The sequence below is a fragment of the Morchella sextelata genome, assembly GCF_020137385.1.
Source record: "Morchella sextelata strain SCLS chromosome Unknown scls_16, whole genome shotgun sequence".
In the NCBI taxonomy this organism is placed as follows: domain Eukaryota; kingdom Fungi; phylum Ascomycota; class Pezizomycetes; order Pezizales; family Morchellaceae; genus Morchella; species Morchella sextelata.
In genome coordinates, this window is record NW_025408631.1 from 1301259 (window position 1) to 1328737 (window position 27479).

At 47.1% G+C, this 27479-nt stretch overlaps 8 protein-coding genes across 8 annotated transcripts; 3 read left to right on the plus strand and 5 right to left on the minus strand.

The window, feature by feature from the left end:
• Nucleotides 1–76: 76 nt before the first annotated feature.
• On the plus strand, nt 77–1871 carry H6S33_004057 (uncharacterized protein; the record flags this gene model as incomplete). Its single annotated transcript, XM_044835422.1, has 3 exons — nt 77–174; nt 265–1304; nt 1354–1871. The coding sequence occupies 3 exons, from the start codon at nt 77–79 to the stop codon at nt 1869–1871; spliced, it is 1656 nt and encodes a 551-aa protein (XP_044691591.1).
• Nucleotides 1872–2564: 693 nt separating this feature from the next.
• On the minus strand, nt 2565–3721 carry H6S33_004058 (uncharacterized protein; the record flags this gene model as incomplete). The annotated part of the gene is made up of 2 exons (XM_044835423.1): nt 2565–3452; nt 3494–3721. 2 exons carry the CDS (start codon nt 3719–3721, stop codon nt 2565–2567), a joined length of 1116 nt encoding a protein of 371 aa, XP_044691592.1.
• A 1584-nt stretch (nt 3722–5305) lies between these two features.
• H6S33_004059 (uncharacterized protein) lies at nt 5306–6223 on the minus strand (the record flags this gene model as incomplete). The annotated part of the gene is made up of 1 exon (XM_044835424.1): nt 5306–6223. The coding sequence occupies one exon, from the start codon at nt 6221–6223 to the stop codon at nt 5306–5308; it is 918 nt and encodes a 305-aa protein (XP_044691593.1).
• A 1593-nt stretch (nt 6224–7816) lies between these two features.
• H6S33_004060 (uncharacterized protein) lies at nt 7817–10426 on the minus strand (the record flags this gene model as incomplete). Its single annotated transcript, XM_044835426.1, has 5 exons — nt 7817–8152; nt 8202–8922; nt 8992–10117; nt 10169–10305; nt 10365–10426. The coding sequence occupies 5 exons, from the start codon at nt 10424–10426 to the stop codon at nt 7817–7819; spliced, it is 2382 nt and encodes a 793-aa protein (XP_044691594.1).
• Nucleotides 10427–15616: 5190 nt separating this feature from the next.
• On the minus strand, nt 15617–16302 carry H6S33_004061 (uncharacterized protein; the record flags this gene model as incomplete). The annotated part of the gene is made up of 3 exons (XM_044835427.1): nt 15617–15860; nt 15912–16222; nt 16276–16302. 3 exons carry the CDS (start codon nt 16300–16302, stop codon nt 15617–15619), a joined length of 582 nt encoding a protein of 193 aa, XP_044691595.1.
• A 524-nt stretch (nt 16303–16826) lies between these two features.
• H6S33_004062 (uncharacterized protein) lies at nt 16827–19438 on the plus strand (the record flags this gene model as incomplete). The annotated part of the gene is made up of 5 exons (XM_044835428.1): nt 16827–17116; nt 17184–17196; nt 17259–17333; nt 17398–18591; nt 18653–19438. The coding sequence occupies 5 exons, from the start codon at nt 16827–16829 to the stop codon at nt 19436–19438; spliced, it is 2358 nt and encodes a 785-aa protein (XP_044691596.1).
• Nucleotides 19439–21728: 2290 nt separating this feature from the next.
• Nucleotides 21729–23106, minus strand: H6S33_004063 (uncharacterized protein; the record flags this gene model as incomplete). The annotated part of the gene is made up of 2 exons (XM_044835429.1): nt 21729–22762; nt 23001–23106. 2 exons carry the CDS (start codon nt 23104–23106, stop codon nt 21729–21731), a joined length of 1140 nt encoding a protein of 379 aa, XP_044691597.1.
• Nucleotides 23107–24907: 1801 nt separating this feature from the next.
• H6S33_004064 (uncharacterized protein) lies at nt 24908–26755 on the plus strand (the record flags this gene model as incomplete). Its single annotated transcript, XM_044835430.1, has 3 exons — nt 24908–25292; nt 25352–26382; nt 26435–26755. 3 exons carry the CDS (start codon nt 24908–24910, stop codon nt 26753–26755), a joined length of 1737 nt encoding a protein of 578 aa, XP_044691598.1.
• Between the last annotated feature and the right edge of the window lie 724 nt (nt 26756–27479).

Here is a 27479-nt window from a genome sequence, read left to right on the forward strand (position 1 = left end):
TAGTAATCACTTATCGTCTTTAGATACCAATTAATACTTAAATTATAGGCAAATCGTTCACCGCTGCTGGAATACCATGGCTACGACAGCTCCGGATCCGCAGCAGTTGCACCAGGCACTGCAAACTGCTGTCGTCAAGTGCTCTGAACGCTGTCTTTATCAAGCTGCGAAATGGTAACTTCAGCTATACTTTCCTGCTTTAACTCCCTCCGGGTTCTCGGGTACGTGGCTGTAGTGATGAAACTAACACCAGCGCCACCATAGGGCCGCGGAAGCACTGACATCTCTCACCACTATCGCAACACCCCGCACCCCGCAATTCACCTACCCAGTCCCTACGCCCCATGAAGCCCAAGAGCTACCTCAATATCTCCTTGCCAAATCGTACTTCGACGTCCGCGAGTTCGACCGCGCCTCCTCAGTGCTTGCGTCGTGCACATCCACAAAGTCCCGGTTCCTCCATCTTTACTCCCGCTACATCGCAGGCGAGAAACGCCGAGATGAGGAAAGCGAAATGATTTTGGGCCCTCTTGACTCTGCGGCCACTGGCAACCGTGAGGTGCAGTATGTGTTATCTACGCTTGAAATGGGATTCGCGGAGCAGCCACCTACGGAGGAAGAGGATGCCTGGCTGCTGTATCTGTATGGAATCGTGTGCATGAAACAGAAGAATATCAAACATGCGAGGAAAGCACTGTGCAAGAGTGTCTGCCTATACCCGTATAACTGGTCTGCATGGCAGGAGCTCGGGAGCACGCTTGGCGGCCTTAGCGACCTCAATGAGATCCTCGATAGACTCCCGAATAATGTCATGACAAATATCTTTGTCCTCAACACCAACCAGGAGCTATATCAGACCGATGACGGCGTGCATAAGCAGCTTACAGATCTGTTACAAATCTTCCCGCGCTCGGCGTGGCTCAAGACACAGCGTGCGCTATTGTTCTATCATGCGCGCGACTTTGATGAGGCCGAACAGATTTTCGACGGCCTGATAAAAGCAGACCCGTATAGACTGGATAGCCTAGACCATTATAGTAACATCTTGTACGTGATGGAGCGCCGCCCCAAGCTCGGTTTTATAGCCCAAATGGCGACTGGGACAGACAAATTCCGTCCTGAGACATGCTGTGTCGTTGGCAACTACTATTCACTCAAGAGTGAGCATGAGAAGGCCGTGATGTACTTCCGGCGTGCATTGACACTGGACCGTGCTTCACTGAGTGCGTGGACACTTATGGGGCACGAGTATGTTGAGATGAAGAACACGCATGCCGCCATTGAGGCGTATCGTCGTGCCGTTGGTTAGTCCTCCTCTCTTTCTAATTTCCAGTATGGTGCTAACGGGACCAGATGTAAACCGTAAAGATTATCGTGCCTGGTATGGCCTGGGTCTCTCATATGAAGTCCTCGAAATGCACTACTACGCACTCTTCTACTTCCAGCGCGCCGCCTCACTACGCCCCTACGACCCACAGATGTGGCAGGCCATGGGCAGCTGCTTCGATCGCATGAACCGACCTGGTGAGGCCATCAAGGCCTACAAACGCGCCCTTATATCATCCGCACCCGCGAAGCAGGCAAACACCCACTTTGACCCTAGCATTCTCCTGCAGATTGGATACATGCATGAGAAACTACAGAGCGGCAGAGAGGCAGCAAGATGGATGGAGATGGCACTTAGGGAAGAGGATGAGGTCGGTGTCACGGCGGCCACGAGTAAAGCTCGCATGTGGCTTGCTAGGTGGGAGTTTGGGAATGCGAATTGGGGAAAGGCTGCGGAGTATGCAAATGAGTTATGTCAGGATGGTGCAGAGCTTGAGGAGGCGAAGGCTTTGGTGAGAGATTTAAGAAGTAGGATGGAGAAGTAGGTGGGATTATTTTGAGACTTTTATTAACAAGTATCTCTATTCTCTTTTGCGCTTTTTTTCTGGACGGTTTTAATGAGGGGATGACTTGACCTCTGATATATTTTTTGACGACGTGCGCGCGCGGGTGATGATGATCACGATGGATAGTTCTTGACTTGCATGAGATCAATGAGGCGGACTTTTTTTCTTTTTCTTTTTGCTTTTATCATATTACTCTGTTCTATATTTGTTCAGCATTTATACCCATTCTTCCTCTCTGTTTTTTTTTTCCTTTCTATTAGCAGCTAGTATCCTTAATCTCTTTTTCCCTGCGGTTCATATGATGTTTCCTTGACTTGCGAAAGACGGTGGTGTACTACGGCGTTTGGCATTACTAAAAAAAAGTTCTTCCTCATCTTTAAAGCACAGGCCTGTTTGCTTGTAAATATATCACGAACCAAAGGCCCCGCCTAGGCCTGGCATATCATATATTCCACCGCTGTAGTCGACTCTCTCTATATAGCTATAAGAGTTAAGTACTCTTTAGAATATAAGAATACTCGCTATACAAGGACCCCGGTCTATAGGCTACTTTTTCTTTAGCATGAAGAGTTCTTGTATGAGCCCAAAAACCAAAGGACCAACCACGCTACAAAAAAACTCCAAACACCGGATTAATGCCTATCTATTACTATTATTACTCCTACTATCTCGCTACTGAAAAGCCCTCTCCTTCCCCTTCGCCGTCCCCATCACCGTACTCTCCTCTACCACCGTATCCAACCCCCCTCCCACCCCCCTCCCATCACCATCCACCCCGCTCGCATCCACCCGATTCTGAAACGCCGACGACCCCATCCTCGGTGGCACCCCCCGTTCCCCATCCGTCTCACTCTCCATCCCCGTCCCCTCCGTACTCCCCTCCCTCTCCCCGCGCGGCCTCTTCTCCCCCTTCGCAATCTGTATCTCCTCCAGCCGATCCAAAAAGCTGCTCTTCCCCGGCCGCCACCCATACGTCCTCTCCCCCGCATACGCTGCCAGCGGCCTCTGCTTCGCTGTCAGCACTGCCGGCAAACAATGCAGCCTCACCCCCGCCGTCGCAATCACCTGACCCGCACGGGGGTCCTCGCGGTCCTCCTCGCCCCCCGCGCCAGCAGCGACGTGGGCGCCGGCGGCTGCCGCCGCACTGGTGTCCTTCTGCGAGACGTAGACGCCGCGGATCTCGTGCGTGTCTTCGGGTGCGGGGCCCTCGGGGCAGCGCACGTAGATCTCGGTGCCGACGGTGGCGGTCCAGGAGCCGGACCAGATGCGGTTTCCGAACGAGAGGAGGGGGTTCTCGGTGTGGAGGTCGAGGATCTGCAGGCGCCCGTGGTCGCCGTGGGCCCAGCGCGAGACGGGGTTTTCTTCGTCGTCTGAGGAGGGCGGGGTGGTGCGTGGGCGCTTGGGGAGTTGGCGGCGGCCGGTACGGCCCGAGCGGGTGGTGCTGGAGAGGGGGCGGGGTGGGGGGAGGTTGGAGGGGGGGGCGCTGTTGGTGTGCGGGTTTGAGGAGGGGCCGGCGTGGATCGGGGTGGGGATTGTGAGGTCGAGGGAGACGTAGAATTCCTATGGTAGCCAGGTAGGTTAGTTTGCGCTGTGTAGAAAACGATATCGAGCATGGAGAGAGCGACTTCAGGCTCAGCGTCGCTGTCGGTCTCGTACTCAGACGAGTCGACATCAATATCCATAGGGACCTGCACTTCAATCGAAGGGTTCGACATTCTCTCAGTACTGGCAGTGGCAGTTGCAGTTGCGGCGGTCCTATTAACAGTTGAAGTTGCCGATCTTGCGTTTCTACCCTTTGGTGGATTCTTGACTATCAGGCTACGGGTCATCGTAAGGATCTCCCGTATTGCTTTTTTCTATACTCTGCTAGTGCTTCCAGGGTTGGCTAGGTTCTTTGAGGCTCCGTGAAACGTGGGGACGGAGAATTGTTTTTCCGGCGCACTTGACAACTAACGTCCGATTCACTTGGATTCTGCAGTTATGTGGTGCCGGGTGAGAAGGTGTGATACTGGTAGCTGAGTGAGCGATTGTGACTTAGTATTGACTGGGTGGGAAGGCTGCTGTGTACATGTAGGTAGGAATGCCTGGTGAGTGATTATTGATGATCCGGCTGCCTGCCTAAGTGCTTCTTTGTCAAAAAGACTATAATTCAAGACTGGTCTGGTCGATGGTCTGTAGAATAAGAACCAGTGACATATATAGATGTATGAAGATAGAAAAAATCCCGCCCTGCATTAAATTGAGTGTCGTCAATAGTACGTGAAAGCTTAAATCATCAGTAATCAACAGCACCAGGATGCGTGTACGTATACGTATACGTTTACTACTATTGAACACATTGCTGAAAGCTGATTACATACATAAGTCCCAAAGCTTAACCTTGCCCCGCAGACATATATGCAGGAACGCCCCCCTGGGTCTGTATGGACACTACGGCGCGCACTATGCAGAACATAATGCCTACATGTAGATATGCTGTGCATAGAACGAAGTAGCAGCAAGGTTATGCACATCATGATGTACGTCTACTGGACGATCGATGATAACCGGTTGATCAATCAATCGCCATAGTGCATACATGGAGCATCACCCGCACTGCCACAGGAAGCAGTATCGTGGCATGGGCAGGAAAGATATATGTCTAATATTACATTCTAGTAGAGCCACCCCCCCCCCCCCCCCACAAGCCCCTAACCACCCACTCACTCACTCACTCACGTCCATCCACCTATTTACTCGGGCCCATCCACCCATCCACCCGTTCACACGAAAACAACCCATTCAAATGTAATTGTGATAGCCTTAAGGCTCAATGAGTTCACAGCAATAACCCTTTTCAACACATTCACAGAGGCGAGTGATATTTCATGCAACAACTATTTTCCCACTAACACCTCACATGCAATTTTTTGTTTTTTGTCGCCCTATATAAAAACAAAAAAAGAAAACAAGTGCGCAAAAAGTGAATGTGGAAGAAAAGAAAAAAGAAAAAAAAGTACCAACAATAAGAACGCCCAGAGAAGTTCCCCATATTCCCCTTCCCCCAGCTCTCTCCCCGCCCCCATCGATCTGCCGCAGTGTGTACTGCTGCACTGAGATAGGTATGGAAGAAAGAAGTAAAGCAGGCAAAGAGGCAAGCTATGGAAATCATCCCACATGGAAAGTCTCGATAGATCTGGCCCAGGAAGGGGAGAAGAAACAGAGAGCCAATAATGAAATGCAAGAAAAGAAAAGAAAAGATTCTAACAGCTAAACAACTAAAAACGAAGAAATCCATTATAAGCAAAGATGCCACGATAGTAACAGAAAACGGCCAGTTAGTTATAAAAAAGAAAAACTATAAATGCCACTAAAAAGTGAAACGGGGGAAAGGGAGACCAGAGACCGAGATCAGATCAGATCGATAATGCCTCTCATAACGGCAACGCCTCAATTTGCATCCTCATGACCGCACTCCTCATCAGCTCCTCCCTCAAGCTCTCACTCATCCTCACTGGCGGCGGCGGCGGCGGTGCCGGCACCGGCGCATCATTCGCCATGGCCCTCCTCATTTCCCTCCTTGTGCTGCTCAGCACCGCAAACTCATTCGCCAGCAGGTCGATCCTCGTCTGCATCGCCCTTAGCCTCGCCTCGCGGATGCGCAGGCTCGCAACTGTCGCGGCCGTAGCCGTGGGAGTTGGGGGGTCTGGTGGGGTGGTGGTGGAGTTTAGCATAAAGTCCTGCAGCGCACCGATGCGCCGTATCTGAGACACAAGTGTGTCAAAGCTGTCCTGGCGACTCAGGGGCGGCAGCGACGACGAAGAAGGCGGTAGCAGCGGTGGCCATGTAATTGATGGTACAGCCGCTACATACGGCCTATATTCCCCAGAAGCCCTCATCGGGGGCTGAACCAGCTGTGACGGCCCCGTGAGCACATCCGCCATCGGGTCCTCCCTGGGCAGCAACAAAGCCCCCGAGCTTGTAGCAGGAAGGGGAGAAAGCGGCTGCGGCGGTAGAGGCAACGATCCTGGCGAGACCCGGGCTCGAAAATTCCAATAGATCTCCGGGATCCTGTCCTCGTCGACCTCACCCTCCTCCTCATCAATCTCGTCCTGCTCTGCCTCTGGCCGACCCTCCCTCGGGGCGGCCGGGGGCACAGTACCAAGAATCCTCCTCCGCCCCGCCGGGGTATGGTCATACAGGCTGCCCCACCGTCCTGGCCTAGTCTCGGAGCCAATGCGCCTGCGCAGGGCCAGGAGGCCCTGGAGCTGGCGTTCCGTGCTGTCGCGGGTGCTCGTCTCGCGCAGGAACTCGTCGAGCGTGAGCATGGAGCTGTCGTTGCGCATCACCATTGCTTCTGGGCCGGCGGTGGAGGAGCCGGAGGTGGAGGAGGTGTGAAAGTTTGGGGGCGAGATGCACCGGGGTAGGACCGGCTGTTTGTTTGCGTCATCCGTGGAGTTATTTTCAGAGTTTCCCGGTGGTGGTCTCCATACTGGTGGGAGTTAGTTAGCTGTGGTACAGGGTACGTTTGACATAGGGGCAGGAAAGGAGCGAGAGAGGACGAGAGAGGACGAGAGAGAGGACGAGGAGACATGACGTACAGGGCCTACCCATGGCTGGGTGAGAGCTTTTTTAGGTGAGAGGGTTTGAAATGGCGGTTAGGCTGTTGGTTCTGGAGAGATTGTGGTTTGAAGGGAATGTGGGAGAGAGGACGAGGTAAGTCGAGGTGTTTTTATTGGGTGGATCGGAAAGACCACTGTTTCGTTCCGGGGTTCGTTGTGTGCGAGGGAAAAGAGTGTAAGGGAAGGGAGACAGAGAGAGAGAGGTTTCCCACCCACCACCCCTGCCCCATACACTACCTCATCGTTCAATGCTGAGCTGACCGTATGTATGTTTCCCTTCGCTCCCATTCGTAATCGCGGTAATCGTCATTACTACAGCTACAATTCCCCACGATGTACCCGGTACATGTACATGTAAGTAGTTATTCTTCCCTGTTTGTCTCTCTCACATCGTCTCCATCGCTTAATCGGTGTGTATCACCCATCAGCAGCTCAACCCTTACATATGCACAATTAAGTAATGATCGGACCCAGTTGAGACATCTGCTACATCTACTCTACCTACCTGCTTGTACTTCTATTTGGAGATGATTTTTCACTTTTGCCTTCATTCGATGGATGCTCACTAAATCAATATTTCTCATCCCATATGTATAAATTTAGGCAGTATCTATAATAATATGCATTCCACCTCGGCCCAGCTCATCCTCATCCTCATCCTCATCCTCATCCTCATCCTCATCCTCATCCTCATCCTCATCTCGATCTCTTCTACATACAACATACGCACTTCTTCCTGCATAAAACCCCATCTCGTCCTGCTGTATCCTACCCTACCCTACCCAAGTAGCTACATGTAGTTGCTAGCTTCAATGTCTACCATGATAATAACTAGGAAAAATAGTAATAAATAAAAGAATCCACCTTTGAAAGCTCTAGAATAGAAAATAGCTAGATGCTCTTTTTCTTTTCTTTTTCTTTTTCTTTCTTTCTTTGTTCCGTCCTCAATTAAGTAATCCATGAAAGAGCCCATGAAAAAGAATAAGAACCATAGAAAATAGCCTATAGCTAGGATAAGGAAGAAAAAAAAGAAAAAAGAAAAAGAAAGAAAGAAAAGTAAAATATAGAAAACCTCCAGAAAACTGGTATCAAAAAAGCAGTTGGAAAAAGGAAAGACGGGTAAAAAAAAAAAAAAGGAAAACACCCATAACGCCTCACACCATACGCACCCACGCTTCTAAATAATTGCAAGCACCAGCGCAGCCAACCCATATTAAAGCAATCTACAACATAACAAGTAACAGCCCGCTACGCAGACAAAAGAAGAAAAAAGAATAACCTACAAATATTCCCTCTCACCCGCCCGCGTCACCTGGCAGCAGCCTAATCATCGGCTATAGCCTGGCTCACAAAGCTTCTGTTCCCCGTCATCGGCCGTCCAACCTGACTGAACGAACTACCTCTCCGTCTCAACGCGCGCTTCTGCGCATCTGCTGCTTCGTTCTTATGGAGGCTCTCGCTTGGTAGAAGGATGGCGCGGTCAAGCTCGTAGGGAAGACCACGATGACGCCCACGTATCTGCATGGCGACGATGACGAGCTTGGAAACGACAGAAAATTGGCCAGTGAAAGCGGTGTTAAATCCGGGGTAGCCTAGGGACAGTCCAACGGTACCGTAGGCTGAGACGACCTCGAATAGGATTGCGAATGTCGTGAATGCCTGCCTGGTGTTAGCTAGGGTCAAGTATAAAATGTAGAAGGGAGCTTACGTAGTCACTATTATTCTCAATATGGCTACCCTCTGCAATTGTGATGATGAAGAGCCCAAGGAAGATGTACCACAAATCGAAGGATAACTGTTTCCGCAAATGTGCGCCGACGAAGCTGGTCTTACCATTCGCGGCCTCGTCTTCCTCGTCGCCGTTGGCATAAATACCAAGAGAGCTTTCTTCGTAGACATTGGTTTTACGGACAGAGATGGCGATGGGAAAGACGGAGATGTACATCATGACCATATAGCTGACCTGGATGGCAGGGTGGAGTTCTGCGAGGTTGACAACACTAGTTCCTGCGGTTCTTGTGCTCGCGGCTTGGAATATGGCGCCCATGATACGAGAACCAACAGGGATTTCGGTGACGTCTTTATCTTTAAGGTCTAGGACAATGAAGAGAATCACATCGGAGACATTGAGAAAAACAAGCATCCAGAAGAGCATCCAGGTTGTGCCCGAGGGGAAGAGGAGCGTGAAGCAACGGCGGGGGTGATCGAGAAGAAAGTTGAGGCACTCGCGATATGAAGAGCCTTTCGGGCAGATCTTGAAGCCAAGCCATATAATAAGACGGAGAAGACAGGGAAACCCGGTGTTGCCAATTACAATGAGGAAGGCCATGACGATTAGGATGAAAGTTGCCTGCTGGAACGACACCATGGAGTCGGGAGTGAGTGTGAATCCTAGATCACTGAACGCCGTCTGGGAGGTGTAGATCGCCCTGGAATTGGTTAGTCTATGTAGAGGTAGAGTGAGATATCATGTCTGGAGGGGGAATATCAATACACACCACCAGGTCGGATTCACACCAACAGATTTGACATAGTCCTTGTAACGGGTCACGGTATTAATCCAGGGGATAAAGCAAACGATCCCAAAGAGATGGAAGAACACATAGTATCCCACCAATACTCTTGCCAGTAACTTCAAACTCCTGTACTCGATACCCCCCAATTCGTCCCTCTGTTCATCAGTCAAATCCACGAAATTTGAATTCCTTCCCAATGTCGGCTGATAACTCAGGTATGGCATAACCGGGGGTTCCTTGGCTGCTTTTCTAGAGAACCGTGAAAGCGGGCTCATATTTCGTTTTCGGGGGTGGGGGCCCATAGCAAAAGCACTAGTCATTACACGTTCAACCGTCGAAGCACGGGGCAAGAATCGGTCAACCGTAGTGGAGACGCGACGCATACGCATATTATTGGATCCGTTTGTGGCAGCATTTCCTAAAGAGATAGTCCGGGACGCAGGAATGTCGTATGCACCCGAGCGTCCATAATCCGTATCACCGGTAGTGCGAGCACGGTGGAGCGTATTCGCATCATCATCCTCATCAACCTCGTGTGCACGATCACCCTGCTCAAACTCTCTCGGGCCGGGAATTCTTAGCGCTTTTCCGGAACTCGGGGCACGTCGATTCTCTGCGAAAGCAATATGGGGAGCACTTATGCTTCCCAGATCATTTGTTCTGGGCTGCGGTGATGGAAGGTTAACGAATTGGATGTTTCCATTTTCTTGGTTCCTCTGGGGCCTATCACCATCCATAAGTTCATTGCCACTATTCCCCATTTTAGATCTCAATTCATACCCTTCGGTTGAGGAGGACCCTCGACTAGGCGTGCGATCCCTCCCTTGTTGTTGTTCCATAAACGAGCTCCGCAAATCCATAGGTGAGAACCCCTCTTGCGTAAACGTAGAAAAGTCTGGAGTAACTTGGGTGGTTTCTGTAGAAGTACGTTCTGCCTCAACCCCCGGGGTTGGCTTGTCTGGAGACGGTGCACGGGATTCGCTATGGAGAACCTTGATTTCGCGGCCACGGACACCGCGTTCCTCACGATCAACATCTTCTGTGGGTGAGAACAGAGTGCCTGTTGAGCGACCAGTCTTAGCTCTTGAGGGTTGTCGGCTAAGTGCGACTACAAAATTGTCAATATTTCTTCAATCTGTAAATTTGGGGATCTTCATACCAATATTCTCGAAGCGCTTTTCAAACCAGTACAGTCTTACAAAAACGACGAATGTGTTGATAAATATCGGGGTTGTAACCAAGGGCACAATATATATCACAATTTGCTGATAAAGCTTGATAGTGTTGATGTCGACTCTAAAGCTCCCAATTAGTGCATGACCCCCATTGAACCCAACCACCAAGATTCAACATACGTATTTATACCTGACTGCGTAGCACTTCCACTGGCAAACACCAACGCATCGATATACGCCATGTTCTTCATGGGATATATTATCACCGAACCAAGTATAATGACGCTAACAATGTACAAATCTGTTCATCAATGGCACATGTGTGTTAGTTTTACAAATTCGAGTAAACAAAGCCCCTACTGTGCAATCACGTAAAATACTCTTCTGGAAACGGCAACTCACAATGCGCGGTGATAAAACTCAACCTGGGTCTGAAACTCCATTTTTTTGGCTCGCCCATATCTCTGGTACGGGGAAGAGAATGGGGAGGATGTCAAACAGAAACCTTGTGTTCTTGTATTTTTGTGTTACTCCCGGCTAATGTTGAGATACTATGTATCGTTGATGTTCTTCTGAAGGTTCGGCGAAACAAGTAATGAGTGAGGGCGAGACAACGACGAGAGAGTGTGATCAGGATCTTCTGGTTTCTTCTGCAAAACAACAACGTAGACTGGTGGCGAGGGCTGGAGGATTTAAGGGCAATTCAATAGTAAGGGACGCAAAGTGGATACCAGGCTTGAATAATAAATGAATTACCCGCGCTAGTGTATTTATCGTCAATGTACAGAGGTTACTGATTCAATGTGATAGAAACAGACATCTAGAGGGCTATTATCAACTTGACTTAATACTCAACAATCAAGATTCAAGAGGGAGGAGGTGCCGGGCGGAAGAAGTGGTGGCGGGCTGCGATAGGTAGGGACAAAGGAAGGGACGAATAAATCGATAATAATAGGTAATGATGGCAGTAGCAAAACGGTGTGTAGGTTGTAGAGTGACCAACTGGGTGAGATTGAGTTGAAAGAGAAAGAAAGAGAGCAAAAGGGTTCAGGTTTCAACTTTTGATTCGACTAGCTAAGGCAGCGGCTGATCCTTGGAGCTGGGAAAGAACGAACGCCTGGGTTCCCTATCGAACAGGTGTGGGACGAGTGGGAAAAAGGTCTAATTGACCAAAAGAAGGTGTCCCCATATCATGGGGAGAGATCGTTGGTGAACTCTCCATTATCCTCCTCCCGTGTACCATGACTTGGGAATGGGTTATTGCGTGTGGCGGTGTCCATGGACTCGCACCTACTGTCAGGCAGTGTACCCAGCATTACATGGTCTCACCAGGCACCATCTCGGACTACATACTCTCAGGGCTAAGATCGTGACCTTCATTAACGCAGATAACTCCTAGATCTTCCCCAGAATTGATCCTGGAGGCACTATCGCGCATTCAAATCTTTCGTGCAATTGTCCCAGTTCAACTCCCAACTCTTCCCCACCTCAATCTCCTCCAGCGGGGAAACGGGGGGATGGCATTGTGCACTGTGATGACGCGGGGCGGTGGTGGTGGTATTTTCTCCATATTTTTTTTGCTACGTGTTGAACCCAATGATAAAGGTCCTATGGGAGCTTACTTTCGCCCCCACATCACATATGTCGAGTCGAACTGCAGAGCTTCCTGTTTTTCCGGTGCCGAATGGAGTCGTCAGATAAAACCAACAACACTGCCTGAGCACTGCACCTGTCTGGGTCCTGCACACTGCGTCAAAACCGACATCCCGACACGTGCTTGCATGCTAAGTTCCTACTGCATCCTCAACCACTGAACTTGAACCTCTGCCCAGACGATAAATCATGTCTCGATACATTGAAAGGTACAAGATACTAAGACGCCCAGGCAAAAGTATACGTAGCACCGCCAAACCCCCAATTTCGATGCTTCTCCTTTTCCCTTCGTCGGCAGTCACTCACCCCTTCCCTTCCGCCGTAGGGCTCCTGATGCACCTCTTAGGTCTTCAATTCCCGGAAGCTTGTCCCTTGAATACCTAGAATTACTCCTGCTGTCCGATAAACTCGGCAATGCTTGCAAATATGTACAACAGCGCCAGGTCTCCGATATATCAGTCTCGGATCATTGGTTTCTTCTCCCCAACCCATCGCATCCGCAATTTCCGGCGGGAACGGGTTCTGCGCCGCATTCCGCCATCATCTGTTCCATCTTCCTCCAGGCAGGCATAGTGACAGATAAGGTAGAGTACAGTCGTCCGCCGATATAACGAACGCGCATATTCCGAAGTTTTCCGTTCGATACAGCAGATTATTCGGTATAGCAGGCAAGTTTCTATGTGAAATTTAGATTCGGATCACCGAAACCCGTTCGTTATAGCAAATTTGTGGCTTTTTTGGCATTCGTTATATCGGCGAACGACTGTACTACCTATTGTACTGACACAAGAATCTTACGAATCATAAGTGCAGATTCCCTTTCGATCGTCATCAGCCCTGCAAGTGTCGGGTTATTTGTGTACAAGTACATCATTTTTCAATGACGGCCGGTACTTATCCTCTTCTTGGGTTGGGCAGAGAAATAGAACCATGTATGATGTCTTGTAGTCTTTCAGCTGAAGACTCAAACATTTTTCCGAGGGGGGTGCGGAGGGAGTGGTGGACAGGCGTATGTATGTAGGGGTTGTTTAGGGGGGAGAATGCTAGGAAATCCCTTCTTTCATGCTCTGACTATTAGATTGGGAACCCCCGTCCATGTCTGAGCGTCAGCAAAGAAGCAAAGCCAAGATTCGAGACTTTCTTCCCTCGGACAGCCGCCTCACACAGATGCATCGCCGCTAACGTCCTCCTAACGGTTTCCGTCACACGCGATAAACCCTGAACCTCAAGACAAGCCTTTTACGTTCAGTGCCGAGCCGGGAGCTGCCGCAAGAGGGAAGAGCCTGGAATGTGGCCTGTAGGCGTGCCTGTTCTGCCGGAACAATATTAATCTGGTTGATAAGCCTTTGTAATTGTCTCGCTTTCTTCCTTTTCTTCCAGAGTTAAGGAAACGAATTGATCGCGTATCTGTTTGTTTAGTCGGATTTGGATCCTGTCCGATCAGACTCAGGAGACTCTAGTTGCCAAGAAATTTTTCTTTCCATGAGATGCAACCTCGATCACGTTAGTTGAGACCTCTCTAGAGGCCACCAGAAAAACAACAAAAGCATAAAAATCTAAACCCGATCATCCGCTCTCGACTCCTTACATGAAGAGGGGAAAAAAATCGCGCAACACACATATGTGCTACTAGGAAACAACGTACAAAACAGAACCATCATCTCCCCACTCCACTTTACCTATCAATCTGTGTTTGCTCACAAAGAGTTTGGACAACTAGAGTACATGGTAAGGTCTAAAGTGCAATATACTCGGAGGTTTAGCGCATAATATGCACTGCCACAGAGTACATAGGGCACATGTATCCTCATAGAATAATTATGCCTGTCAACAGGTATCACGATCGAACGTCATGATCACTCAACACTGTAATACCAAAGAATCTTAGAGTTCCATGTAACGTACCCCGCCGTTTTAACTGCATGTCGCCCGAGGAGCGAGATCATGCAGTGCACCCTCAACCCAATAGCACAAGATCCTCCAAACGGCACCTGTAACCTGGGCATGACATTGCCATACATTCCGTTTGTGATAGTCTACTTTGCTTTGACTTCTCAATGCTCACCGAGAGCGAGAGAGAGTAAGAAAATGCGGTTTATGCACTCGCAGCCAATTTCCAAGCAGACGAAAACCCAATATCTTATCTGTCCATCATATCATTACCCCCTTCTAACTGGTAAGTAGACGAACCAACCAACCAACCCCACAACTGCGAGCACGCTGCATATAACGTTCGAAATTGTGTGGACTCAGTCCCATGACTGAAACCAAAACTTAAACCTAAATCATAGAGACAAACACATCTGCATACATATACATACTTCTTCTCCCCCACGAGGAAATCGCTAATCGAAATGGCTGACGCTGTTTCCTTTTATTCTTAACCAACTCGTTATTGTCTCGACCGCCTGCCTGCCACACATGCAGATCTTACCTACGCTTCCCTCCACGCCGCGTCGATCCACCCATAAAAAAAAAGGGCCCAATTGCCCTATGCATCGTCCCGTCGTTTGCGCGCCTGGCGGCTCCCTCCTTAGTCAGGATGAGAATCTCTGATCAACCGTCGTTTCCAAAATACCATCATCCCACATCCAAAACACTAGATTGCAATTTTTACAGGATACAGCAGCCGTGGTAGTGTAAGTATATTTGAATCCGGGCCAACAGGTACCAAATACCTGGGGGTAATCGAGTGGACCACCACCCACTGCTCTTCTACCAAATGCACATAGATGGATGGATAGGTGGATCTGAGCTCCATGGAGTACTCTACTCTAGAGTAGGTACTCTAGCGCTCTGCAGGCCTCCGTTCATAACAAACGGAACGGAATGGAATTAGTAGTGGGGTGGGATATGGATACAGTACCCATCAGCTCCATCACACACGCACGCAGTCAGAAAAACGAATTCCCTTTGCTGCTTTACAATTAACTACGGTCTGTTATTACCACATCCGGGGAGATGGGTGCTGCGAGGAAAAAGTAGACCCTATCACGCAGCTGCGATTGTTGCAGGCGCAGAACGAGATCTTATGTGGAACATGCTGATCTTGGCATATGCACTTAGTTGCAGCTGGGAAACACGGTACCTCTACCCAGAGTATCTGGAGTACGTACTTCTGGATATCATACGAGAACGGACAGTTTACCAAGAAAGCCATGCATATACCTATGCCTGCTGATGTGAGAGCTCCTCCGCCAATCCAACGACCCTTGGTGTTCCGAATGGTAAGAAAGACACATGTGTGGAGAGATTTAAGGCAGGGCTAGAGGCACTAGATCCGGGATCCACTTACGTGTAAACTCAAGGTCGGAACGGATTAACACAACGGAGCGGAAAATCGTTTTCCCTAAGTGTGGCTTGAAAGCTTTCGGGTTTTAGGAGCCACGAGGATGACAGCTGACAGTCACAGTGGGTAGAAAAAGTAAAAATACAAGGTTTGATACCTATGAAAGAACGGAGAGGGCTGAAATTTCCTCAAATAACCCTTCGTGGGAGGGATCTTATTCGGCGCAAGTCTGCGGCACTGAGGCAAGTACTACATCATGTAGCTATCACTCTAGGAGAGCTGAAGGTAGAAATTCATCGTGGTCAAGTAGTGTGGTTTCTTTTGCCGTCAAAATATCGAAGTATCAATATAATTACTAGCTCAACTGTGACGCCATTCGCCATACTCCCATAAATCATTGTTTCAAAAAGACGGCTAAATGTTGCCTATCTTCTTTGTTTGAGAACAGTGAAACAAGAGAAAACACCCGTCCTTTTACCTTTCCCAATAATTACATCCCTTGACGCAGTCTTTCTGCCAATTGTCGCTTTCCAAACTCCCAAGCGTTGAGCAACCCCTGTTCTGAAAGATCTAGGTTCTTCATTCCCACAACCTCATTCTTTGGCGGTCTACTAACACGGGATGCAATGGTGGCGGGGTCCGTCTCGAGGATGATTCCATCATCAACAATTTCGTCAACGCATAGCGATACGATATCGTAGTTCTCCAGCATAGTACGTTTATCCGTGATATTTCTGTAAACCAGTCAGACTCCTGTATTCTATCCGTGATAGAGACCTATATACCTCAATAATAGGTTCAAGCTCTCCCGCAATGCCAAGAGTGTGTGCCATAGCAACATCTCATTCTCCTCAGTTCCACCGACAACATAGAGCATCACATCGCTCTCGGCTTTGAAGACGACGATACGTGAGTCGTAGAGGATGATATCGTTGTTTGATTTGGCGGTCTTGTCGATTAAGCCCTTCTCAAAAGCTTTTTGTTCTTTTGCTGTCGGGTATGGGTTTACAGTGGAAGGAGTGGAGTGAGGGGGGTGGTAGTACTTTGCAAGAATCCGAGAGCCGTCATTCGGGGAGAGGATTAGGATTGCGTTTACCTATGGGGGGTTATTAGTACAGTTGTAATGAGGGCGGAGCTGGGGGGTCATACCGATATGAGAGAGAGGTTAGGCGCCATTTTGAACAGCTTTGATATCCGAATTTAAGTGTTTGGAGACAAGAGTATTGTTGTTTGTCGAGGCGAAGGTGTCGAGCTATGTGGGTGTGTTTCCGTGGATGTATTTAGGTAGAGGTCGAAGTTGAAGCTCAAGCTGTCTTTTGCGAGAGTACGGTTACCACATAACGATACCTCTCTTTGGTGATGGAGAATGCATGTATGAATGTACCTTTTTACCAACCATATAGGACCGTTCTTATCGCCTCGCGAGATACCTTAATAGTAATTTAGTCTTATTTAGTGTCATTCTTAGATCTTTTTCTCTGAATTCATTACATTTTCGTTATCTTCGTTGACGTTGCCCTACTGCGGCTCTTCATGCAGGTTGACGCTAAGATATGAAAAGTTTCGGAAAACATTCCCATCCCTGCCCCTCTAAAAGTGCCCCACTCATTCCCTGTACCTGCTTCTTTTTCCTCCGATGAACTTCTGTCCCATTATATATTTACACCGAGCCGCCTCTCTTCCATAGAGATCCTTGGAATATGTTAAATTCTACGGCGTCAAGAGCAATTGCTCCCACAACAGCTCGTCTGCAACTTCGTCTTTCTGCACTACGATTGCCTACTAGGTATTACGCAAAACCTTCCTATCAACCTGCTCCGAGAAGATATAACGGTGGCGATACACCACGTGAGGGTCGCGGGGATTCATATAGATCCCGTGGTCATAATGAGCGTCAACCAGACTCCCATAGCTCAGGATACAATGGCCCCAACGGTAGTGGTATTGGTGAACGGCGAACAAATACCAGAAGAGACGGGCGAGAGTACACGTCCGATGGCTATAAACTACCCCGTGTAGGCCGAAATACGGAGTATGAGGACCGCAGATATAACCAGCGTCAAGATACTCGTGAGCGCCAGCCTGCCAGTTCCAAGGATGGCGAAACTGACTGGTTGGCCCCGAGGAAAAAGAAGAGCAATAAGGCAGAAGATACGATAATTCCCCAACTAACCCAAGACGAACTACGGTCAATATTTTCGCAGGAGGTGTGGTCAATCTTAGGCTTTTTTGTCGTGATTTAGATTGCTGATAATTTATATTCTTCTATAGTTATTTGTATTCCGTTGCGACCTAAACGCTACCCAAATTACTTCGGCCATGTTCTCTTATCCCCAGCTTCGCGATGTTGGTATCCTCACTTCACATGATGTCTCTAATCTCGCGCGCCAACTTCACACCCATTATCGTCTTGACCGCGTTGATAAGGAGGTGCTCCCCCATATCAAGACCCTCATTACAGATATTCAAAATGGCAAAGTGCCCGGAAACCCATTGGCAAGTGTACATATCCTATCTTGCCTAAAGGAAATGGAAGAATTCGATTTGGCCAATGATTTTTGGAAATGGTTGGAACCTCAGAATGAGGATCACACCGACGCGCGAGTTTATGGTGCCGCTATTGAGTGTCTTGCGTATCAGGGTACAGCGTTAGATGTCATGGAAGATTTATATACCGAAGCCCTTGAGCGCTACTCGGATTCCACTGTCGCAACAGTCGCCCGCGACACTGGTAAGGGAACTAGGATCATGCTCTTTCAAGGTATTATCACGGCTCGTCTTCTACACGGTGATTGGGAAGCTGCCTACGAAGGCTTCGATATTTGTATCCGCCTCTATCCCACACTTACCCCTCCGCGTATCTACGAACTTATAATCTACGAGCGCTCTGTAAAAGAAGCGTACATTGCGTTCCTTATGGCTTGTCGAGCTGGGACCCCACCTAAACCAACCGTACTGACACCACTACTCAAGCAACTGTGGAGTGAGACGGGAGATGTGAGGGCTATGATACGTGCACTGTATGCGTTTGTAGGTTCGGGAGGCAAGACATCTTTCCAACATCTCAATAGTCTTATTGGTGGAGTCTTTGGGACAATCGGGCAAGTGCCAAAGAATGCTAGAAGCGGAGAGGAGTGGGATGAGGTCTATGCAAATGCGATGTCATTTACTAGAAACCTTATCAGTGCTTTTGCGAAGGCTGGAGTGCAACCCTCGCTGTCCACATTCAACACAATCATAACACTAGGAGGAAAGTTGGAGCGGATGGATCTTGTATATGGAGGACTGAAGGAATTGGCCTCTGCAGGAATGGAGCCAAATATAATTACCTACAGAATCATCTTAAATGCATTCGGTGAACTCAAAGAAGTTGAATCAGTCAGACAAAGTTGGGTAGATCTTTGCAATGCTAAAGCTGAGCTTGGGACACCTTTCGATTATAAAGACACTATGGCACTAATTAAAGTATAACCCCCCCCCCCCCCCCCCTCATAATTGGGCAGTTATCATTCTAACGTAGTCATAGGCTTGCGTGCGCACTGATCAAACAGACTTCTGTCGCTTTGAACTTAATCGCCTCAAAGACTCCTTGGGTTGGCACCTATATCGCTCTTCTATGGACAAGATCAACCACGAAAAACAAGCCATTTTCAATGAGGATCTCGCTAGTGAAGTTTCCGACCCTGGGGCAGAATTCCCCATCTCACGATCAAGCCAAAACGAATTACGGGGGGAGATTGAACAACTCGAAAAGGTCTTGGTATCTTCACAAATCCACAACTTCACCACTTCTACGATGCCCCTGGTGCTCCCTCCCAGTCGTCTCAATCAAAGTGTGGTTGATATTGACTCTACCTCGCCATCATTCGGACCCGAAATCCCGCGAACGGAGCTACAGGAGTTCTACGACACGCTCACATCTTCGGCATCAAAGATCGATATTGGCGAGGACCCACTGCTCCGGACTGCAACAGGATATTCTGTACAAGATCTGCGATTCGAGAACTGGCGTAGCGTGAACCGTCTTCTATATGAAGCCGAGATTTATGAAAGGGAGAAGAAAAACGCACTTGTTAGACGATCCAAGGCGCGCGCCGCGAGGGAAGGAGTTGTCGATACGGAGGACCCAGTTGAGAGTAAAGATAAACAAGAAATCCGAAGACTCTTCGCAACCGAGGAGCGAGCAAAGAAGAGGATCGAGGAAATTAAGAAAGGAATGCAGGCAGTGGATAGTGCGAGACAGTCCGGGGAACGATGGAAGCAGAAAGAGTTGAGGGTTAGGAGACGGATGGGTGGCGAGATGAAGGAATAAATGAAGATAAATAAATAACGCAGTCATAAATTGAGGAACAGGATATTTGTAGATATGTTTTGTGTATGATATCATTTGGATTCACATCATATATTATCACTCGGCATCTCTCGATTGTTTTCTTTCGACTAATTATTTAATTTATTTAAGTACATAAAGCCTTATTTCTATGGTACTGTATTTAAGTTTCAGCGGCCTTTAGTGGATAGCACTCATACACTCATCGCAGAAATATTGGTGAAATCACATACTATCCCAATTTTTAACGACGCCGTAAAATTGTAATAGTACTAAGCTGTATTCTTAGCTAGAACCCTGGGAATCGATAATTAGCAAAGATTTAGAATACCCTAGTAGGTCATTTTAGGCAGGATGCCCTGGCGCTTTTTCTTCTACTATCATGCTTTAAGAATTCTTTTTTCTCCCGCACCCCATATTTTGGTAATATTCGTTTACTTCTAAGAATTAATAGAGCAGCTGCAGTGAAGTATAAGCATCATTCATGACCATCCTCAAAAATCAAAAATCTCAAACGATATCCGCTTTAACCGCGGTTAACCACAGGTATTTATGCCGGATCGCGGAAGACTACATGCAGGTAGTTATTTCTGAATAAATTGACCAATCATGATCAATCAGACGGTGCATGATTGGATCCACACAATATCACTCGAACTAATCCTCACACGTAATTGGGTGGCAACACTTTCTCTCCATATTTGCCAAGAAATTGCATCCTTCCCAAGGGGTGCATTGGCTTGCTTGCACCGTTGATATTATTCATCGGATGGCATTTAAGTACGGAGTTTTAGGTTATTTTTTTGTTAAATTAAGGATTGTACGCGGACTAATGATCCAAATATTGTGCCATTGATAAACTTTTACTTTCCAATCAAAATTTACGTGTCAAGTTATGTTATAGTGTTATCCCATTATATCTAACGAATTTGGAATGTGGAAGTCGGAAATTGGAATTGGACGCCGAAAGTGTTAATGAGAGATGTGGTCAACATCATTGAACGCCGACTATCCTGGGAGGCCACCAGAATATCAATAATATCCGATTTCATCAAGAGTGGCAAGGTATGTGTGCTTGTGATATTAGTAGATGCAGGTTACATACCAATCCACCCAGATATGTATCAAACCAAACAAAGCCACATCATAAAATCCCAACCCCTTGCGGCCCAAGATGACACAGTGTCCCCTTTTTCTCAAACTTCAAACAAAAACCCGTGGCTGTTTAATGAGCATATTATCTTAGCCCCCCCCCCCCCTCCCCGCGCCATTCTCTATCTCATTATGAATTCTCAGCTCTCGATTGCTTACTAGCGAGAACCTTCGCCGCACTTGCCGACCCCCCCGCGGTCCCAACATGCCCGCCCGCCAGCCTGCCGCCCCCTACCCTCCCACCAGCCCCCCTGATCCGCATCCCCATCAGCCACAGCCCACTAACCCCCCATGTCGTACTACCCCAACCCCCCGCCCCCGCCCCCGCCGATGTCTAAGATAAAGATAAGCTTCAATCAAGATCTACGCACTATGCAGATCAGACATCGCCCGTGCATGCCCCTTCCATGCATGGAAGGTCTCAACGCAACGCTACATGTACATGTATATACAACCTAACCCCATAGTGGGACATGTTAGTGGGGGACGGCAAAGGGACAAGTTGATAGAAGCGGTCATCGATATCATTATCATTGACCTGACCCATTTGAGACCACAATTTTCAAGGCATGAAATTCAATTTATAAAACTTAGAAAATTTTATTAGCCTGCTAGAGCAAATACGAATCAACTATATACACGCTTTCACCCCATATGACAAAATATTTCCCGGTTCAAACAAAAAGATACAAAACAAAGGCTCCCACCGAAACAAAACAAAGTTCCAAGCGCTGCTGTATGTATATGGGGTGTCTTTACGTACCCCATTCAGAAGAAATTTATCCTTCAGAGAGAAGAGAGAATTCTCTTGCAGGATAATGATTCGCAAACATCATTTTCACGTGGATAGCGTAAACCAACATGATCGCCGTCGAATCGAAATAGAAACAGAAAGAAATCTTAGCAACGCTAGCCCCCAACAATCCTACGAAGACAGTCGACAGAAAAAAGAAAGATGAAAAGAAAACCAGCTACAGATGACTCCCAGAAGAACACAAATAAAGAAAATCAATAGTACAGTAATTTCCCTCCAGAACCCCCCATGCCGGTACAAAGTAGATAAAAGTGAAGGTAAAAAATAATGGTATATGGAATATATGCTCAAGTATAGTTAAGGGCATTAGATCTCTGATAAACCTCTCTTCTTCCCAGCATCAATCCTAGGCTTCATTCCGCTCGAGGCTTTGAGTGCGGCATTGCTGACAGACGTGAGGGATGGATCCTTCCATACAGCGAATTTTGATGTTCCTTTCAACTTCGGGGCGAGAACTGGTTTTTCGGGAGTAGCAACAGACACGGACCCTTCCTTCTCCAAATTTGGGACCTTTCCTGGCTTTTCGCCCTCCTCATCTACTAACTCTGCAGGGGCCATTTCACGTAACGCCTGTCGCTTAGTGCGGCGATATGTAGTACGCCTGGTTGGGAGGTCGATACTCATTGGCGATATAGTGGGTGTCTCCTCGTGGCGATTTTCCTCATAACGTCTCTCCTCTTCGTCAGTGGGTGGGATATTCTCCTTCCCAATGTCTGTCAGTTCAGTTCTACTTGTCTCGTCATCCGAAAGATCAAGAGTGGTTGCAGAGTGTTCCATCAGGTTCTGAAGCGTTTCCTCAGCCGAATCTTCATATATTGTGAACTGCCATGAATCTGGAATAGCATCGCGTGGTATAATTGCATTGTTAGGTAACGATAAGGAATCAATTTCATTGCTGCTGCTGACGGTGTTAACGCCGCTGATCACAGAATCGATGCTTGTGTTTGGCACAGATTCCTTGTCTGAAATAGGAGGGTCCACTCTAACTGCAAATGCAACACGACGATCACGTGCTTTTCTAGGAGGGGTCGTAGTGCGACGACGCGGTGGGGACGCGTTAAGAACAACATTCTTAAGCGAAGATCCCACGCGAGGTTTGCTTTTCTCGACCCGGCTTGTTACAGGACTAGTACGGACCTTTTGTTGAGGAGGTTGAGGAGTACGATCGGTTAAGACGAAACGTGAAGGCTTTGTATTTTTGACTGAGGAAGAAGACTTCTTGTCGAATAGAATATTTTCCTTACCCTCACATGAGGTAAGGGTGGACTTAACGCGCTTGGGGTGTGTGGGGTCGACATTCTCGTCGCTGAAAATTGCGAGAGGACGTTTAGTGGGGGAGGCTGGGACCAGAAAGTATTAGCGTTGTTGATCCATTTTAGTGCGAAGCAGCAGGGGTGGTTGGAGGGAGCGCGTGTGGTGGTGTCATAAGAAATAAATAGGGTGGCAGGAAAATGAAGGAAATGATTCAAGAAACGACAAGCTCAATCTGGGGAGAAATTGGTTCAAAAGATGGGGGGTAGAAATTTGTATGGGTAAGGGGGGAGAAAGAAAGAGAAAATATAGAAATACAAAACTCACAGCGACGATTACTATTAAAAGTAGTGGGCATCTTATTGCCAAAGGTTGTAGATTTCATGCCAAATGCTCTAGGAGCAGTAGAGATAAGAACCGGAGACGGTGCCATCTCCCCCTCGAAGTTACTTGTGTTTAGCGAAGGAGTGTGTTGTGAGGGGTAACGTTGGACCTCAAGGTTGATTGATAACCGTTGAGAGCGACGGCGGCTGAGGTTGACCTTAGGTGAATTGCAGTGATAATAATAATGAATGGGGATGATTGATGGTAAGGGTGACGAGTGATGATGAGAGGGTTAAGGAAGCGGTATAAAACCAAAGCGGTGTTGAGAGCAAAAGGTACAAGTAGTATTAACTCAAGGCAAAACCCCACAAGCTTCTTTTTCTCTGCCTTTTAGCGACAAAAAAGGCAAGGAAGATAACGATAAAGATAAAGAATCTCAATCCTTAGAATGGTTAACTTGGAGACGAGGGGGATGAAGCTATGAAGTAAAAAAAAATCGGGGAGGAGAAATCTGAGGGTGATGGAATGAAGTGAGAGGGGAGGGGGTGAGAGAAGCAGTTAAAGGCCGGCGACGCAAGGGAAGGGCGCGCGGAACGGCCAGAGAATGGGCAACCGCCAACCGCACTTCCCAAAATGGAATTAATGGAGGTTCGCGACTGCGACGCGTGAGTTTGGTGTCCTTTTCGCGTTAGAGCCACATGTTAAGTGTTTGCCGATTGGGTGGGGAGCGGGCAGGCGGTCTGAGCGTGGCTGTGCAGTGTTGTGCGAACTGGGTGTCACGTTTCAGCGTGACATCCCCGCTTGAACACCTTCAGTCTCCTATGTACGTACCTAAGTTAAGTACTACAAAAGTTTCGAAGCACTACATAACCAACCACCTTAAGATCCTCTGGCAACGAAAGATGGCGCAAACAACTATGTATCTACGGTATGTTACAGTCCCCATATTTAAACAATTACGTGACATCTTAGTATCATTAGTATATGATGATTTACCTGGATATAGTGAAAGACTGAAGAGATGATTGACCATGGCACATAGAACACACGTTACTACTCCTATCGCAAAATCTATCCTCCCTGTATGTGTATGCAATGCTTGCTCGTAGTAAGTTGGGGTCAATACATATGGCAAAAAGTGGCTAGTCGAAACGACATCATTCACAGTCCGTTTCGGCGAGTGATTCCTCGTGCTACACACACGTTAGCGATACTTATACGTGTACCATGTGTGGTTGATATACTGTCAATACGCCAGCGAGATCATTTCGAACCCACTTAGTTCGCTTCAAAGAGCTGTTAAGACATAATATTTCACAAGCACAGCCGTTTAAGGGGCAGAATATCAAGAATGTGAATAATTTTTAACCACATACCAATTGACATAACGCATTCTCCTAGCCCCCCAGTCTTCCGTAAAATATTACTGCTTTGTCCAACTACTAATAGAAATTACCCAGAAAGCGCCTGAAATCAATATTCGACACACTGTCGGTGACCGGAAGTGTTAGCCCAAGCATTCTCAATGATCACGCGAATACGCAGGCTACGGTACTTTATATCTACATGTAAGAAACTAAATAATTATAAATAGACCAGGAGCCGACGTTCATCGTTCTGAAGACAAAGGGGACTGCTTCTTCACATGAGATCTAGAGCGGTATCTATACATATATGTATACAGTCGACTCTCGTTATAGTGATACCCGATATAGTGATAGTCTTCTTATAAGGATGATGGTTGCCGGTCCCCCTTTTTTAGTATGGGGTATTAGTGATATTTCGTTATAAGGATATCATTAGGTATTTAGTGATAAATTGTATGGGTATCCTTATATCAAGAGTAGTCTTGGCGTGGTTCACATAAAAAAATTTCACGGACATCTGGAAAATCATAACCTAACATCAACATGGAGGGGGTAAAGAAAAAGGAAAAGAGACAGTACTTTTCCGAAGCGGAAAAGCAAGCTATATGCGAAAGAAACAATCAAGAATATATACAAAATGGAAAGCATCCGGATTGGAGGGAGATTGCCAGCTGGTTCGCTGAGACTCACAATGGTAAAAAAATATCCCAAGCGGGGGTTAGCACAATCCTTTCCAAGCGTTCTGCAGATCTCTTAGGGCAATCACTTTCTGCTCCGCAGGCTGTCAGTAAGAGGAGGAGAGCTGTATACTGGCCTAAACTAGACGATGCCCTTTTTGAATGGCACATGCGCATGCAAGGTCGTGTAACGATCACCGGGCTGGTCATTAAAGAAAAAGCAGCGGAATTTTTTCCTCTGATTTATCCAGGTACGTAGTCACAGTGTCTATGTTGATGACATAGGATATGTACTAACGGGCTTTTATAGGAGAGGAAGCACCTAAATTCTCTGACGGGTGGCTTACAATCTGGAAAAAGAGGCATTCAGTCAAACAGATCGTCCAACATGGGGAGGCGAGTGATGCACTTCGACACCATTGTGTTCTTGCTCTCGATGAAATGAATAGCATACGTCAATTATTAGAAGATTACCACCTACAAGATATTTACAATTTCGACGAAACTGGATATTTCTTCCGAATGCAGCCTGATAGGCGGCTCTCTACAACTTCAATGGAGGGTGAAAAAAAAGATAAACTCAGGATTACTGTTGCACTAACGTGCAATGGTACTGGATCTCATAAGCTACCGCCTTGGATTATTGGTAGAGCTGAAAACCCGAGGTGCCTCAAAAATATCAATAGAGACTCTTTAGGTGCTGTCTATCGCTTCAACGAGACAGCCTGGATGAAGCATGATATTATGGTGGAGTATTTGCATTGGTTCGATCGTAAAATGAGAGGACGGAAAGTGGTATTATTGATGGATAATTTTTCAGCCCACGAGTTAGGAGTTAGACTTATTGAAGGTGAAAAAGCATTAGAAAATACTCTAATTGTCTGGCTCCCGGTGAACACTACATCAGTTTGGCAACCGCTCGATCAAGGGATTATACAGGCTTGGAAAGCTCATACGAAACGGCATCAAATAAGACATCTAGTCCGAGAGGTTGAAAGAACACCTGAGGGAGGAAAGATACCTAAAGCAACACTTTTACAAGCTATCCGTTGGGCTGTGGAGGCATGGAATACCGACCTTAAATCATCTACTATCTTCAACTGTTTTACAAAAAGCACCGTCAAATTTTTCGGTCCTATTCAACTACGACATGAAGGAGACAACCCTGAACCACTGTTGAACATAGAAGGGGCGGAAATTGAAGCTATTATAGCAGAAGTACGACAGGATATGGAATTCCTACAAGGGGTGAATCATTTACCTCTCGGAGATGATATTAACCTTGATGAATTTTTCAATCCAATTGAAGAACGGGTGGATGATGAGTTGAATCAAATAGAGGTAAAAAATACTCAGCAGCTACTAGTAATTCTTTATCTAACATTTATATTAGCCTAGCATCTTGAACCATTATCTCCCAGTCAACAAGGAGGAGCAACTAATTTGGGAGGAAGCCGACTCGGATGAGCCTGAAAAGCCTGAAGAAATACCTCAGCTCAAAGTCACAACACCCGCTGCTTTTGAACACCTCAAACAACTAGAGCTTTACTTCTTGCAATCTGAGGACTCTGATTCGGTCTCAGCTGTCTTAACTGGGCTAACCAATGCGAGAAGGGTGTTGGAAGATAAAAGAAAAGAGCAACTGTTACGGCAACCTCAGCAAAAACTCACAGACTTTTTTTCACCTACCAACCGGGTCTTTTCCCATCCCTAGTAGCTAGTTAGAAATTTAATTACATTTTCGAAAAAACCTAACCCTGTACTTGTTATAGTGATACTCTCTTTATAAGGATGCCACTTCCCGGTCCCGACCTCATCACTGTAACGAGAGTCGACTGTATACAGGACTGGCGACAACCTATGTTAATGTTATTTCCCACGGGCCGGTGCGTTTTCAATTGTCACGCATTTGACTCTATTATGTATGTGCGTAGTACTTACATGTATGGTTAACATCTAGATTATATATTAAAAACCGCTAGGTTCAATCATATTTGTATGTGAACTTGCAATATTTCAAATCTAAGTTTTCTAATAATTGGGCATCAAGGGCCTTAGAATATTTTATCTTTCCCACTGCAAAATTAGTTACTATTTGGTACGGAATCGATATCCGGAAAATACATGTATTCTCCAGGCCAGGTACGTGCAAAGTAAGTTCATAGCTTATCACTCGTGGGTTAATTACATGTTAAGATACTAGCGCCTCTGGAAATTATCACTTGCGATCATGAGTAGCCAATCACATATCAATATAAAAGGAACCAACTTACTACATGTACATGTAGCCATGGGCCCCAGCTAGCTACCGGTCTGAGTTCAGCGCTCAATTTTAAGAGTCTGATTAATCAATCTAGTGAAGACTTGCGATGAGTATCGATGTCACTTATGCTCTCACAAGTGAATGAACCGAGAGTTTGGGGTCAACCCTAGTCCCA